Genomic DNA, 15707 nt, shown 5'->3' with positions numbered 1-15707 from the left:
CGGCACCCAGCTGTAAGGGAGGGACGTGAGGCAGCCAAATGTCTCTCTGCCTTGGGAAGAAAGACTGTGGACACTGGGCCAGCACGGTGGGGAGGGGACGAGAGGCTGTGTCCGTGAGGTCAGGGGAGGGAGGGCCCTCGTGGCTGGAAAGAAAGGGAGGCTTCCTGGAGGAGGTGACATCCGACCCACCCAAGTATCTATCGCCCCTAAGTTGGGCTGGTCTTGCCCCCTTTCCGAGTGGACTCTGGCACCTGGGGTGAGGGCCAGTGTCTGCCCCCTCTGTGGAGCCCAGTGGGCCCAGGATCACCCAGCATCATCCTGTCAGATCCTTCTCGCTGCCCCCATCCATCACCCTCAGTCCCGCCTCCAAGCCTTTGCCCAGGAAGCCCCCTCCCCTCCCTTGGCCCAGCCCCTCAAGCTCAGCTCCAGTCCCCACGCCCCTGGAAGCTCCCCAGGGGGAAGATCATGGCTGAGAGCGGTGAGAACTCGTGTCCTGTGGGCAGGCAGGCTGCAGTAGGTGGAGGGCTGTGGCGCGTGTTTTCAAGACTGGAGTGGGGAGCGGGCGGGGCACTGCCGGGGCGCACGTCGCTTGTTAGGATTAAAGCCTGGAATGACCGCCGGGCTCGTCCACTTGAAGAGGACACTGAGGCCAGGGGGAGGGGCAGGCCTGTGCCTCATGCCCACCTGGGTGCTCTTGTGCCCCCCTGGGTCCCCGACTGGAGTACGGGCGCTCAGCCACCCCCCACGAACTCCTCAGGAATCAGCACCAATAAAAAAATACACTTTACTGTGGACTTTGGGGTCTGCAGGGGCAGTGCAGCAGGTGCGCGGGGAACGGAGCATGCAGAGTGCCAACCGGGTGCACGGGTTATGGCGAAGCGGCCCCTCTGCTGGGCACCCGGCCCCTGGTCTCCTCCGACTGCCCCTGGGAGCCCCAGGACGCTCAGGGCACTGCTGGGTCCCCGTCGATCCCAGAAACCTCTGGTTGAGTAAATGGAGAAGGAAGGGCAACCCGCTGGACGAGCAGGCGTCCGGGGCTCTGGCCGCTCGCAGAGCCGCCAGTCGGGGCCCAACACCGTGAGCTGGGAGGCGGGGTGGGCAGGAGCCGCTGGCGCAGCTCAGCCGGAAGCAGCAGCGCGAGGAAGGAGGGCGTGGGAGGCCCTGAGCTCCTCTGCAGTTTTGTCTCTCTTCATTAAACATCCAAGGAACAGCGAGTTCACGGACGTGTTTTCTTCTCCGTCTTCCTGAAACACCCAGAATGGAGAAGCGGAGACCTGCTGCGAGGTTTCTGGGGAGTCCCCGGCACTTGGGGAGCAGAGAAAGTTGGAGGGAAGAGGCATGAAGGTGCCAGGTCCCAGGCTAGAGCAGGGGACAGACAGCAGCAAAGCCAGTGGCCAGGGCTTGTCTGGGACGGGGCAGGTGTGCAGGGGTGTGCAGGCGTGTGCACGTGCAGGGGCAAAGCACTGGCTCTGGAGGCCTGGAGCGCACGCCAGGCACTTGCTTTGGGAAGACACCAAGCAGTAATTGTGTGAAGCGTGGACACAACCGGCCATCCCACTGTCCTTGGGGGTGGCAGGCTGGCTGGGACCCCTGGGTTGTCCCTCCCGGGCTAGAGCAGGATTTGGGTGGCCACATTCCAGTTCGGGCAGCAGGGGCCTGTCCAACCGCCCACCAGGCTGCATCAACTGCCAGCGGACGGTCTGAGAGGCTGCCATGGCATTTAGGGTGGGCCGAAGACAAGGCAGGGCTCATGCCTGCGGGGCAGCCAGGTGGAGGGTGGCGAGGCCCAGCTGCCCGGGAACCCAGAACCTCGAGGCGGGTGGCAGTGGAGGGCTTTGCCCCTCCATCCCAGGTGCCTGTGGAGGCCGGCTCACTTCCAGCAGTGCTCCAGGGAGCTGGGCGGCTGCATCTTGAGCTGCTGCGGGCAGAGCAGCTTGGTAAAGGCCCGGCGGAAGCTGTAGTGGCACAGCGGGTAGAGGACAGGGTTGATGGCCGAGTTGGCCCACAGCAGCCAAAAGGACGTCTCGTACCAGTAGTCGGGGACGCAGGGGCCGTGGCAGGCGGCCCGGATGATCATGAGGAGTGTGTATGGGGCCCAGCAGAGCCCAAAGATGCTCACGATGACGGCCAGCGACTTGGCCACCTTCTTGTCCCGCGAGAGCCGGAAGCGCTGGGCGATGCTCTGGGACACCATCTTCATGCGCTTCTCCAGGGACGCCGAGGATGTGGACGGCTTGGAGCCCCGCTTGAATGAGCGCAGCTGCTCGGCGCCCCTCGAGGAGCTGCCAGAGCTGGAGGTGGGCAAGGCCGCGGCACCTCCACCGCTGCCGCCCCCGAGGGCCGCGTCCCCAGCCTCGGCCCCGGTGCCTGGGGCTGCCTTGCCGCCCCCCACCCCGCGCCTGTGCAGCGGCACGGCCTCCCCACACCCCTTCTGCCAGCAATCCCAGCAGCTGGGCGCGGCCGGCGGCGGGGAGGGCCGGGCCTCGGGGGGGAGCTCCGAGGCAGCCGCCTCGCGTGCCCCGTCCATCCGGACACGGGTGCGTCTCTGGATGTTCAGGTAGATGCTGAGGTTGAAGAAGGTGACGCTGAGGAAGGGCGTGAAGAACTCGAGGGTGGAGGCCGTGATGAGGAAGTACCAGTTGTAGAAGAACTCGGCGTAGCAGTGGCCCTCGGGGATGGAGCTGCCCCCCGACAGGTACTCCCAGCTGAGGATGGCGGGTCCGTAGAGCAGGAAGGCCAGCACCCACACCAGCACCATCTTCCTCACGGCCCGCCGCGTGTCGCCCTGCTGGGCCCGGTAGGAGACCTGCGGTGGGACACGCTGGGTCAGGAGGCAAGGGGACTGAGCCCAGGTCGGCCGCTGCCGCTCGCAGCTCCCAGCAGCCTCTGGGCCTCTGTGCACGCCTTCCCCGGCAGTGATGCTTTTCCCTTTTCCTCCCCTCGCCCCATGAATCCCGGGCAGGCTGAGGCCCTGTCACACTCCCCTATGGCCTCGGAACCTCCCCCAGAATCCTAACTTTGTGCCGGGCTGCCTGTCTGCCGTCGCCCCATCAGCTGTGCACTCCCCCGGGGGGCCACGTCACTGTCCGATCTACTGAGTACCTGCCGTGTGCCGGGCTCTCTGCTCGGCACCTTTCGATACCATCTTATTTAATCTTCACAACTGCTCCAGCATGATCCCCACTTTCTTGGTGGCTCAGGCAAGGCAGGGAGGAACACAGGTGGGTCGGCTCAGGGGGCAGAGCTGCCTCGAAACCCATGCTCCCTGCACTCTGTCCCGCTGCCTTCCTGGACTAGGACACACGTGGTCCCCAGCGGAGGGCCCTGGGGTGTCTGATGGAGCCATCAGGGAGGAAATGAGATTGCACTGGAGTGACCTCTGCTTCAGTGCCGCCAGCCCAGTGCCCACAGGACACCGACGTGGGAAGTCCAGGCAGCCCAGGGCCCCTAACTCATGGTGGCCACCACGCCCAGGGAAGCTCGTGGAGCCTGTCTTCCCGAGGCACGCACACCTGTGGGGAGGTACCACCAAGGGCCCCTGGCCCAGAGCCTCCCTTAGTTCCAGGGACTTTGGACCTGCTCCAGGGTGGAGGCTGAAGTGACCCCCTTCTTTCAGGTCCACACTGTGCCTCCTGCCTGAACCAGGACCAGTCCTACTGGCAGCAAATGGCTACCGTGTGGGCGGCTGGCCATAGAGTGCCCGATGTGTCAGGTGAGAGGCCAGTGGGGATCAAGCCCATCCAGCACTGCCCACTCAGAAGTGGCCGTAACCCCTGCCGGTGCGTCTCCTGGCCGCTCCTGACCCCCCCCCCCACCAGGAGTGAACATGAGCACCCACGTCCCAGACTCACGGCTCGGGTGACTGACAGGAAGCGGTCATAGCTGATGAGCACGATATTGAAGACAGAGGAGGTGCACAGCAGGTAGTCCACCACCAGCCACAGCTTGCAGAGGCCCCGGCCAAAGGGCCAGCGGCCAGTCAGCACGTAGGGCACGTACAGTGGGATGCAGAATGCCCCTGTGGGAGAGGAGGGCCGTGGTGGGCCGTGGCTGGGCAGGGGTCAGACACTCCCCCTCAGCCGAGAGACAGGCAGGACCTAGGGTCACTGGGTGGCCCTTCTGGGGCCAGCAATCCTCCCTCCGCCTCATTCGCAAGCACACTCTTCGCACTGCACCTGGCCTTCAACCCCGGCCTGCCCCCAGTCCCACTGGGTCCCCTGGACTTGGGGGCAGGAGGAAGATCCAGGTGTGGGGACCGCTGGGAGCGACGAGCCCCAGAGCCTTGGTCTGGTCATTCCTGGGCTTCTGCCCAGCCCTCCCAGTGCCCAGAGGAAGGAAGGAGAATTTCATCCCTCTCTGGCCCCGCTGGATCCCAAGCTCCTATTCTGGCTCTTCCTCATCAGCCTCAGAAGCCGAGAAAGCCTTTCTCCGGACTCAGAGGGCACTTGACTGCTGCCACGCGGCCGCGGGCGGCTCCCACGGCCAACCCCGCTCTGAGCGTCTGGCAGACGCCTGTCTCAGCCCCAACAGGTGTCTGGTCCTCCGGCCCCCTCCTTGCGCCCCGCCTCACAGCCGGCAGCAGCGCACGGACACGTGAGAGTGCACTCCTCAGAGCCTCTCCACCCAACCCCGCCCGCCTTCCCCATGGCCTACTCCCCCAACGTGGCTCTAAAAATCTCCCCTCCATGTCCCCTCCCCCAAACCTCCCCCCCAGCGCCCTCCCCGTGTCCTGAGTCTTCTGCAGCCTTTGTTTAGATACGGCGCAGGAGCCCGCGCTGCACCGCGGCCGCAGCGCCTTGCGCCTGGGCGAGCGCCCACCGGCTAGGACCCCTTCCCCGGGGACATCCTTCCCCAGCCCGAGTCCCGCGGCCGGGGAGGCAAGGAACTTCGCCTGCGCCCACCTCCCCACGAGTCCCGGATGCCCCTCCCCAGGCCGGACCCCTTAGCGGGGCGTGTCCCCGAGGCAAAGGCACCCTAGGTCCGCGTTCCAATCCCCGCTGGCCCGACCCGGTAGGGCGCCCCTGGGCTCGGGCGGGGGCTGGGGGCTTTACCCACGAGGAAGTCGGAGATGGCGAGGTTGAGCAGAAAGAAGTTGTTCTGCGTGCGGAGGCTCGAATCGGCCACGAAGGCGAGCATGACCAGCGCGTTGCCCAGCACCGTGGCCACGATGAGCAGCGCCATGAGCGCCGCCAGCACCGCGGTCCAGGCGGCGGAGAAGCCGCGCGCTCCGCCCGCCGCCGCCGCCGCCGCCGCCGCCTCGCCTGCCAGCGTCCCCGACGCGTTCAGCGGTCCGTCGGGCGGGGAGCGCTCCATGGCCCCGCCGGCTCACGCGGCGCCGGGGCGCAGGGCAGGGCGCGGACCGCCGGCCGGGCAGCCGGGAGGGATCCCGGCCCGGGAGCCTGGTCTCTGCGAGCTCTCGGCCCGGCCGGGCTCCCCGGGGGGTACCCGGCGCATGGTCCGCGGGCGCCGAGACCGCGGCCGGGGCGGGCGGCGCCGAGGGGGCCCGGCCCGGAATCTGAGCCGAATCGGGCCAGCGGCACGACCGCTGCAGCACGAGCGGACCCGGAGCGGAGTTGGAGCCCGAGCCGCTGGCGGAGCGTCCGTGCGCCCCGAGTGCCGAGAGCAGCAGAGTGAGCCCCGGGCCCAGCCCGCGGCCCCACGCGCCCCGCTCAGCGCCCCCGCCATTGGCTGCCGCCCTCGCCCCGCCCCCGCCCCGCCCGGCGCCGGCAGCACCACGGACAGCGCCGCGTGCCCGCCGGGCAGCCGGAGCCCCGGCCCGAGTGTGCACGGCGGCTGGCGGGGAGCCCGGCACAGCGGGCGCCGGAGCTGGGGGCTCGCCTGCGTTCAGCCTGCGCTCGCACACAGGAGCCAGCCTCTGGACCGCGCGGCCTGCCCCGTGCCCTCGGCCCCGGGGACCCCTGGCCGGCCCTCGTCGGGAGCCGGGGCGCCTGTGGGGATCTGGAGTGCGGGTGAGGGGAAACACCTGCGCCCGCGCTCGGGGGAACTTGCCCCACGGGACCCCTCCTCGTTTCACGCTTCGGGCAAGCAGTTCTCGGAAGAAAGGAACGTCCCGAGGAGAAAGGATGGGAGGGGTCTCCGACAGCCGTGCCCGAGCCAGGGGTTCGCTCCGCCCCCCGTATGCGTGGGACTCGACCCTGAATCTGAGTCTCCCCGTGGGCAGGACCCAACGCAGCGTCCAGGGTGACCTGCAAGGAGCAGACAGATGTGGAGTTACATAAGGGAAAATGGGGAACCAGCGGGCCCAGGTGGGAGGGGAGCGTGCCCACCATGGGCTCAGGCGGCCCTAGTTTGAAGGGAGAGCGACCATCGGCTCGGAACCCAGCCACGGGTCCCCCCGGTGGACAGCGCAGTGGGGCGGTCAGTGCTTCAGGGACCGACGAGGTCACTGCGCTCGGGGCGCAGCCGGGGCGGCGCGCTGCGTTAGCGCCTGCGGGAGGGTTTGGAGGCAGGAGAGGCGGGCGGGAGGGAGCGCCCCCTCCGCCCAGGCACAAGCGCTCGGATAGACTGGGTCAAGGGCGAGACACACAGCGAGACAGACAGACACGCCCACATGCAGCCACACAGACTCCCACAGACCAGGGAAACAGCCGCCCAGCGTCAGGCTGGGGACCCACGAACGGCAGTTCGACGCGCACACGTCAGACCCAGACAGCGAGGGAACAGCGCCCGAGGGAGAGGGAAGCAGCGGCGCACATCTGCCGAAGCCTCAAAGAGGAGAGAAAAGTGCGCGTCTGCGTGCGGGGGTGGGGGCTGCAGGGGGACCCCAGGCGCTGGCACACAGGCACCCGCACTTCCAGCAGCTTCGTGATCACGCTGGGACCCACCGCTCCCCCTAGCCCCGAGGTGCTTTAGAAACTTCGGGGAGTGAGGGAGGGGTGCTGGGTTCCCCTACCCCCTCCTCAGGGCTGATTGCAGGGAGGAGACCCCAGCCCCTCACCCCAGACCCGGGAGATCCACGGTTCTATGGCTTCTCGTGGCTTGTGCTGGGGGAGAGGTGTGGGGCTCCAGCTCCCCCTCCCAGAAGCCCTCTCTCAGTAGCTGGCTGTACCCCTTCCGCCAGCAAGCCCTGCTCCTCGTACAGCCTCCCCCAGCTCCCCAACTTGCATGGTGGGCAGGGCTGTGCCAGGACCAGGCACCAGTTGGTGGTTAGATGAGCCAAGGTGGAGAGCTGCTGGAGTCCAGCACGGTGCCACTGGACCCCATCGCTCCCACCATCCAAGCCTTCCTGCATCTCTGGTGCTGGGTAAGGACTGGCCGTCCTCTGTGCTCGCCAGCAGCTCCCTGCCGCCTGGACCCCGCCAGAGCCTGCTCCTCCACAAGCACCCCCAGGCCGGCTCTGGCCAATCAGTGCTTCAAGGGGGCACCCGCACCCCATCCCAGGCCTCCGGAGATGGGGCTGGATGGGGAGTGAGGGGGGACCCTGGCTCTCTCCTCGCTGGCTGGGAGCCCCCTCCCATCCTCAGTTCCTGTCCAGGGTGGAGGGAAGTCTGAGCAGAGGGCAGCCCCTTTAAAGTGTCAGTCAAGCTGGGGCCCGGTTGTCCTTGTGGCCTTTAGTGTTCATGAGCTTTCCATGGCAGTCTCTCACCCCACAGCAGCTAGAGCGGGGGATGCAGGGGATGGACTCAGTTCAGACCCTGGCACTTGGGTGACTTGGGGGAGTTACCAAATTTCTCTGAGTGTGGAGACCTTCCTCTTGAAATGGAGGCCATCAGGAGGAGGGCCACAGCTGGCCCAGAGGTTTGAGGATGGCCATGGCCAAGGGTGGTGAGCGCCCCCTGTTGGCACTTACACGCATGACCTCATCAGCCCCCCACCCCCACCCCGAATTCAGCATACAATGTGGGTAGGACCAGCAGCCCTCACAGAGCCCAGGAAGCTACCTGCCCAAGGTCACACAAGGCCAGAGGCCCCTCTCTTAATGGTTACACTCCTGGCCCAGCCCTGAGATCAAGGCCCCTGACCTTGCAAATGTACTAACTCTTGGGGCCTTGACCTTGTCGGGACAGGAGCCTAGAGTCCTCTGGGCTGGGCCCAACTTGGCTAAGGCAGTTTGGGGTGAATGAGGCAGGTCCCCATGTGACTGTCCACAGGGCATCTTGCCCTGAGGTCTCTGTCTCAAGGAGTGGGTATTCAGGCCCCAGGATGTCAGGGAACGCCCCAAGACCCTAGGAAAGGCTGGCTGAGCGTTGGGGGACATGGGCCCCTAGTCTCAGCTCACCTGGACGCCCCCAAAGAGCGTGGCCTGGGGGCCGAGTTTCTCCATTTGTCAAAACAGCCAACATTTGGGGTTCGAAATGTCCAGTCCCAGAAGGAAGCAATGCCCCAAAAACGTAAGCCCTGGATTAGTGAAATCAGATCCCCTGCAAACCCCTCACACAGGAGATAGCTCATCCACTGACTGATCAGTTGATTCGTTCATCCAAGATCTGCACAGGTGACAGCTGAGGAGCGCTGTAGGCTGGAGAGGGGAGGGGCCCCGAGACCCGCTGCAGCGGCGGGGCCTCGCCCACCTTCCTCCTGCCGCATGGAGCAGAGAACCTGCTGCACAAACGTGTGCTGCTCAGAGGCCCCTCCACAGGGAACTTGCTGGCAGGAGGGCCGGTGACCGCCCCAGCTGAGAGCAGCCTCTGCCCGGGCATCTGGTCAGCAGCTGTCGTGTGGGACTCCTCTGTGTGCAGTGTCTGCTCTGGGGCCCCCGTGGGGTGCTGAGACTTTCCCGGGGGGCTCCCCCTTCCTACCTACCTTCTCCCTGCGCACGTGTCAGACCCGCACTGCGGTCTGGACGCTCCTCACCTGCTCCCTTTGTCCTTCACAGGTGTCCCCAGCAACCTCTCAACCTTGGACCCTGTCTCCGCGTCTGCTTCCTGGAGGACCCAAGTTGACACAGGCTGCGTTCCGGTTCTGGAAGGATGGCCAGGGAGTCGAGCCAAGACCTCCAGGAGGCAGCCGGGTGGAGATCTGGAGGGAGCAGCGTTCCAGGCAGAGGGGACCGCGGGAGCAAAGGACAAGGTGGAGGGGGCGGGGCGCGTGCGTCTGTGGCGGCCGCGGGGGCGGGGCGTGGGGAGGGCAGATGCGATGCCTCACGCCCTGTGCAGACGCTGAGGGAGGCCCGGGAGGGTTTTGAGAGACGGTGAGACAGGCCTCCCTGCTTCAGGGCAGAACAGTCTCCAACAGGGTGAAGGCAGAGCCGAGAGGCCGGTGGGGAGGCTGCTGCTAGGCTCCAGGCGGGGACGACGGTGGCAGTGGGGGAGGGGAGACCCGGGCAGATTCTGGGTCGAAGCCGACAGGAGCTGTGTGAGAGAAAGACGGGGTCAGGGCTGACTCCAGGGTTTTGGCTCAAATGCCTCTAGGGTGGCGTGGACACGAATGAGCTGGGGGTCTGTGGGAGGAGCAGGTTGGGGGACAAGGGGGTGCTCAGATTTGAGCGTGTTGAGATAGATGATGGGGCCCATTGGACCTCCTGGGGGAGAGGTCATCAGGCCCCCAGGCCCAGCCCCGGCCCTGGAGTCCGAGGCCTGGCCCAGGAGCAGCCCGCTCACCTCTTCTGGGTCTGGGGAGATGCAGCTGTGTGTGCCGGCGTCTGAGCAGCAGGACGCTGTCCTGGTCGCCCGTGGTCACGGTCACGGTCATGGGGCAGCGGGCTCCACCTCCAGCTGCCCCACTGAGCTGGGAAACCTCTCCTTCATCGGAGCACCTGCCCTGCGCCGGCGCCCACGGAGCCCTACCCTGCTGCACGGAACGCGGCCCCCTAACGAGAAATAACGAGGGGAGTGGAGCCGCGGTGGCCCGCTGCCGGGCGACTGTCCTGCTCTTGTGGCCAAGGCACATTTGCTGGAGCGCTTGTCAGCATTCTGGGTCTGGTGCCATGACACCTCTTTAGAGGAACCTCTATTTGCCTTCTCTCTTTCTGCAACAGATCACTGGAATATGGGAATGCAGATTTTTCTTTTTTTGTTCCTTGTCTTCTTTTTTTTCTTTTCCTGGTGACATTCTGAGCCAGCTCCGGGTGCATCCTGATGAGCTCAGGGCCCGGGTGTGATCAGCATGTCTCCCAAGGTCACCGCTTTGGAATAAAAGCTGAGTCTGATTTCCCTGCCTTTAGGGACAAGGCTGAATTGGGCCCATGGCCCAGGTGGCAGGAAGGAGAGAGAGGACAGGAGAACCAGGGATGCAGTTGCTGTGGTTTGGCCTCAAATGACGAAAACCAACTCAAAAAAGCCTAAGGAAAAGGAGTGTTTATTGTTGCCCATGGCTGAAAAGTCCAGAAGGTGGGCTTCAGATACAGCTGCATCCAGGAGCTCAAAGAACAACTTCTCTTTCCACCTGTCTTTTCCACCTCATTTCCACCTCATTCCCAGAAGGGAGTGTCCCCCTCAGATCTCTTTCCTGAAGCTCCAGGCTGCTCTCCTATGCTCCTGTCCACTCCCCAGGGGGAAGACAGGGCGACCAACAGCACCCAAAATTAGCCCCATTGGCCTGGCTTGGACAGTCATGGTGGCCAGCTGGGGCAGCTTTGCTTGAGCTTACAGCAATGTGGTCAATGTCACTTGAATCCCACCCTGGGCAGTCGTCCCCTGTGGGCCCAGTGTGCCTGTGCCGCTTCCCCTGGCAGTGCCTTTCTTTGTTGGCAGTGTCCAGGGAGCCCCTGCCTGGTCCTGGGGGGACAGCGGGCCTGGGCACTGAGAGCTTGGTTGGAGGCCCCCAAGATGAAGCTCATGGGTTGGGGGCAGGTGGGGCAGTGGGACTGGGGACTGCGGAGACGGCCTTCTTCCTGGGCATCTGTGTCTTCTGCTGCCTGGCTGCTGTGAGCACAGGGCCCAGCGTGAGAATGAGGGAGAGAGAGTGAGGGACGAGGGGCAGCCCTCCGCACACCAGACACGTCCGACCACAGAGGCTGGGCCAGAAGGCTCTGGAGTCCTCCCCAGTGGCAACCCGCAGGAAGGAAGCTGGCAGCCCTCCCTCCTGGCCTGCGCCCCCCTCTCCTGGAGCCAGTGCTGCCAGCTTAGAGGCAAGGTCACCCCCATCCCACGGCCTGCGTCAGTGGCCCTCAGAAAAAAGAGCTCTGGGGCCTTGGTGTCCACGCGGGGGTAGCAGAGAGACTCAGGTGCAGGGACTCAGAGGCTGGAGAGAGCACAGTTTGGAGAGCTGACGGGAGGGGGACTTGACCCCGGGTCTGAATTTCCTCACCTATTGCCCTTTCCTCCTAAGGACGGCACCAGTGGAGATATTAACCAGGAGAAAAGGGGCTCTCGGGAGGGCTCCCTGCAGGAGGTCTGATCTAAGGGCACGCAAACAGCTGCCAGGGAGGTACAGGGGCAACTGGGGTGGGGACCAGAGGTAATAAATGCTCTTCTCTAAGGAAAGAGGTGCCCTCACCCCCAGAAAGTCCCTCTGCATGACTCAGGTGTGGTTCTGGATGTGCCCACTTCCCAGGGTTGGCAGTTAGGTATCGATATTTGCTGAATGAATGAGTGAAAGTGCTTGCATCTCTGCAGGTTCTCTCCATGCGCTAAGAATGCATAAGTCAGACTTCCCTGGCGGTCCAGTGGTTAGGACTCCACGCTTCCACTACAGGGGGTGCGGATTCGATCCCTGGTCAGGGAACTAAGATCCCTCATGCTGCGTGGTGCGGCCCCCCCCACCCAAAAAAAGCATAAGCCATGGAGAAGCAGGAAAGAAGGGTGAAGGTGGACCTTCGTCCAGGGCGCCTTCTCCAGAGCCCTGGGTGGGGCTAGGTGTCAGCTGGCATGGGGCCTCAGAAGGGCCCTCAAATCCAGCTATGGGAGGCTGGCCCCAGCCTGGGAACCTCCCTTGCATCCCCAAGAGTGTTTGGTGGGGCTTCCCGGGGCTGTGACCCAGCAGTGCCGTGTGTCAGCAGGGCTGGGGACCTGAGCCAAGCTCAGACCATGAGTCCCGGCCGGGACTCTCCAGGGCCTGTGGAATAGACCCTGATCAGACCCTGGATAGTAAGCGTCAAACCCCTCGGGGTGGTTGAGCCTGGCCATGGGTGGAGACAAGCTGCTCTGATGAGGGCCCAGCCTTGGGGCTCGTGGAAGTGGGTGAGGGGGGGAGTGTGGGCCCGCGTGTGTGTAAGCGGGGGAAGGGATGGTGCCCAGCTCTGCCCAGCCCGGCCCCAGGGTCCTCGTCTGTGCTGCAGCTGCCCCTGACCCCGGAGCTCCCTGCTGTGGACTCAGCCCCTCAGCCTTTGCTGCAGGGTGAGGGGTGGGGACTGAGCCACGGCTTTGTCTGGAGTCCTGCTGGCCGTGGCTGGCTGCCATCTCAGCCCTTGGAGGCCCTGCCCCCCAGAGCCTGTCCGTGCTCTGCGCCCTGTGCCCAGCAGGCCACTGTCACAGCGGATCAGAGCCCGTGTACATCGGCCCCGTCTCCCCTCCCTCAGGCCTCCTGTCCCCTGCTGGGCCCCTCTCGTGGTGAACAGGTCAGTGGCCCTGGTGACAGTGCTGACGAGGCAGATGGGGCCTGGTGACCCCAGTCCATTCTGCAGACCCCAGGCCTGGGGTTGAGGCTGGGCAGGCCGGGATGGGGGCAGCATGCTCCATACATGGGCCAGAGATGCCCTCCCCGTGGATGGGGCAGCTGAGGTCACAGTACGGGTAGGGTCGTCCGTCTGGGACAGGGGACGTGGGGGCCGCTGGGCTGGGCATGCTGGGGGCCACCCTGGGGCTCTGACTCCTGTGCACGAGCCCCCTTTCTGGCTGCTGCCCTGCTCTGCTCAGGGGGTGAGGCTGAGAGGCCGACAGCCCCCTCCCCAGACCCTGTCAGGGTCCCCAAGGCCCAGTGCCGGCCCTGGAACCACAGCCCACCTCCCTCTCTTCCCAGCAAACACACCCCTACCCCACACCGCCCTCACCTGCCAGCCCTCAGGGGTACTCCAGGTCTCCCGACCTGGCCTGTGCTATTCTGTGCTGGGGTCCAGAGAGCGCGTGTGCATGTGTGTGCACACGTGTGCAGGTGTGTGTGCCACGCATGCACGGTGCCAGCCCCGGGCAAACTCGCAGGGCCCTCACCCTGCATGGGGCCCTGACCCCCTGCTTCTGGGGGTCGGAAGGAGGGGCCCACCCTGGGAGCTGCCTTCTGCAGGAGAGGCCAGGCCCCAGCGTCGCACCTCTGTTTACTCCCCGAGTCCCCCGGGACTCAGGCGGCCCCTTGGGGGGCCTGTGTCTGTCAGGAAAATAACGAAAGAGCTGACCGTCTCCGTGCTGGGGCACAGGGTCCAGTTGATGAAGACGTCCCCCGAGTCCTCGAGGAGGAAGCAGGGGGCCTGGGGCAACTCCCAAGGTGTGTCTGTGTGCACGTGTGTCTGTGTGTGCCGTTAAGTACATATGTGTATGCCTGTGTGTGTGTGTGCACGTATGTGTATGTGTCTCTGTACATGTGTGTCTCTTGTGTTTTTTAGTGTGTCTATGTATGTGTGCATGTGGGCCTGGCTGTGTGTCTATGAGTCTTTGTGTGGGTGTGGGTGTGGCCGAGTGCACATGTGCATACGTGTGTGTCTGTGGGTGTGCTCTCACTTGAGCTGGGGGTAGGGCTCCTGAAGGAAGCTGGGAAGTGGCCCTCGCCCTCCTTCCCACCCTGTAGGGACAGGTCAGGTCACAGAAATGTCCCCTCCCTCCGCGGCTGGCCCTGACTGCAGGACCAGGTCCTGGGCCAGGGCCGGGGTCAAGAGATTGCTCTAGAGTAGCCCCCCTGCCCCCAGTCTGGGCACAAATCTAAGTCACTCGGCTGCACAGGCACACACAGCTGGAAATCACAACACGGAAACAAGTGGGCAGCCCCCAGGCCCGGGGGCAGGGGCGCGGCTGCGGGGCAGCAGGCTGGGGTCCCGGGAGCAGCACCTCTTGGGCCTTGCCCTGGGGGCTGGGGGAGCTTTGCTTGGGAAGCCGTTTGCTTTTCTTAGGACACGCTGACCAGGTGGTTGTGCTGGAAGACTGGCCTAAGGCCACAAGCAGAAAGTGGCAGCGCTGGGCTGTGACTAAGAACCATGAAGTCCCTGCCCCCCGTCCCTGACCAGAGCCCTGCCTTCTGCAGGGGCACAGCGGGGCCACCTGGGTTCTCCCACGGCCCTGGGTGCTGGTTACCCCAGTGAGACCCCTGCCCACTTCCCCATGTCCCTGCCAGACCTCAGTTTGGGTCCACCTTTTCCTGGCACTGCATAATCCCCTCACATTTTCTAAATTTGCTCAGCTGATTCATGCAGAGCTGGAAACGCTCATGTAACAAGTAACAAAGTTCGCTGGAAGGTTCTTCAGTAGGAAGCCCTGATGGACAGAAGAGGGGTCCAGAGGCCTGTCCTGATAGGTAGCCATCCTCCCCACACGTGGAGAAGTGGGCACGGAAATCTTGGCTCCACAGGGCATGCATCTGACGGTTCACTGGCGGTGGACCTCCTTCAGGCATGGCTGGATCCAGGAGCCCGACTGCTCCTGTCAGAGCCTGTGTCTCCCAGCCCTGCTCTCCTCTCAGGCAGCCACTCCCCTTGGTGTGGCCCCTCCAGGCTGACAGCCCACAGCTCACAGCCCTGACAGCAGATGCAGGGGCCCTTGCCCAAGCCCATGGCCTGAATGCTTATCTCAAAGTTGAGGTAGTGATGTCCCAGGTTCCAGTCACGTGTGTGCCAGAGGTGGGGTCAGCCTGTGAGCGGGGGTCCCCACAGGAAGATTTGGGGCTGTTCCTAGAAGACAGGGGTGGATGCTGTGCAGAGCAACTGGATGCTCGTCACGGGGGGCCACGCCCGTGCCCTCCAAGGGCCCCACCACTGGGGAACCTGAGGCTCAGAGAGATGCTCTGTTAGCAAGTGGCAGAGCCTGGACTTGAGTGGGGCTGCAGCTTCCTCCCCGACCCCAGCCCACCCCCACCCACCTCCCGCTGGCCTCCAGGGGCGTTCACCGAGCACCTACTACGTGCTGATGGGCTAGGAGCCCAGAAGGCGTGTCGTTCCCGAGGCCGGCGAGTGGGTGGAGGTGCCAGGCCAGCTCCGTCTCCAGGGGTGCCTCAGAGAGGACCAGCCCTGAGGACCCGAGCCCCGGGCTGTGGGACTCCTGGGCAGACTGCCTTCCCTTGGTGGGGGCAGGGCTGGCCAAGTGCCCAGCACAAGGCCTCTTCTTATCAGCCCCTTTGCCTCTTGCCCAGAGCAAACCTGGCCCATTGGCCCAGTCTGCCCCCTACCTGGAGGGGCCGGAGCCATCCGGCCGGCTGTATGCGTAGCCTGTGGCCCCGGAAGCGGAGGGGCAGCACCCCTGGGGCCCCGGTTCCTGCGCTGACCCCTCCTCGGACGGCTACAGAATCGTGGGTCCCCGCGCAAGACAAAACTGTGGGCCCCTCCTCAGAAATGAAGAATTGCAAGATGGCAACAGCCGAGCAGTAAACTGAGCACGGAGCCCCACGCGACTGCAGGCTGCACTCCTGTCCCTGCCACTGTGGCCACCTCTCACCCCCCAAGTGGGACCCTCCAGGGCAGACCCCCCAACCCCGCTGTGACCGCCTGGCACAGATTGCTAGCTGCCCCCTCCTCTCCCCTTCCCTGCCTTCCTCTCCGGGGATGGGATGGGGGGAGCATGACTATCCTCCAAAAGACCCCAAATGCCAGGCTCTCTCTTATGCAAGCCCCCACCACCACCCGCGGGAGCCAGCTTGCTTCTGCCCAGAATGGAGGTGAGGCCGCTACCACC

General features: G+C 64.8%; 1 protein-coding gene across 2 annotated transcripts; it reads right to left on the bottom strand.

Annotated features, from left to right (window-relative positions):
- Window positions 1–1870: 1870 nt before the first annotated feature.
- On the bottom strand, window positions 1871–5313 carry HRH3 (histamine receptor H3; the record flags this gene model as incomplete). Of its 2 annotated transcripts, XM_081256706.1 has the most annotated exons (3): window positions 1871–2806; window positions 3852–4018; window positions 5052–5313. In XM_081256706.1, the coding sequence occupies 3 exons, from the start codon at window positions 5311–5313 to the stop codon at window positions 1871–1873; spliced, it is 1365 nt and encodes a 454-aa protein (XP_081112832.1). The 2 variants fall into 2 exon arrangements, with proteins under 2 accessions (XP_081112832.1, XP_081112833.1); XM_081256707.1 differs by lacking the exon at window positions 3852–4018 and having other exon boundaries at window positions 5056–5313.
- Between the last annotated feature and the right edge of the window lie 10394 nt (window positions 5314–15707).

The sequence above is a fragment of the Mesoplodon bidens genome (genome assembly GCF_964165515.1).
Source record: "Mesoplodon bidens genome assembly, chromosome: 15".
Taxonomy (NCBI): Eukaryota; Metazoa; Chordata; class Mammalia; order Artiodactyla; family Ziphiidae; genus Mesoplodon; species Mesoplodon bidens.
The sequence above is the reverse complement of the archived record's forward strand: the minus strand, read 5'-3'. Positions and strand labels throughout refer to the sequence as shown.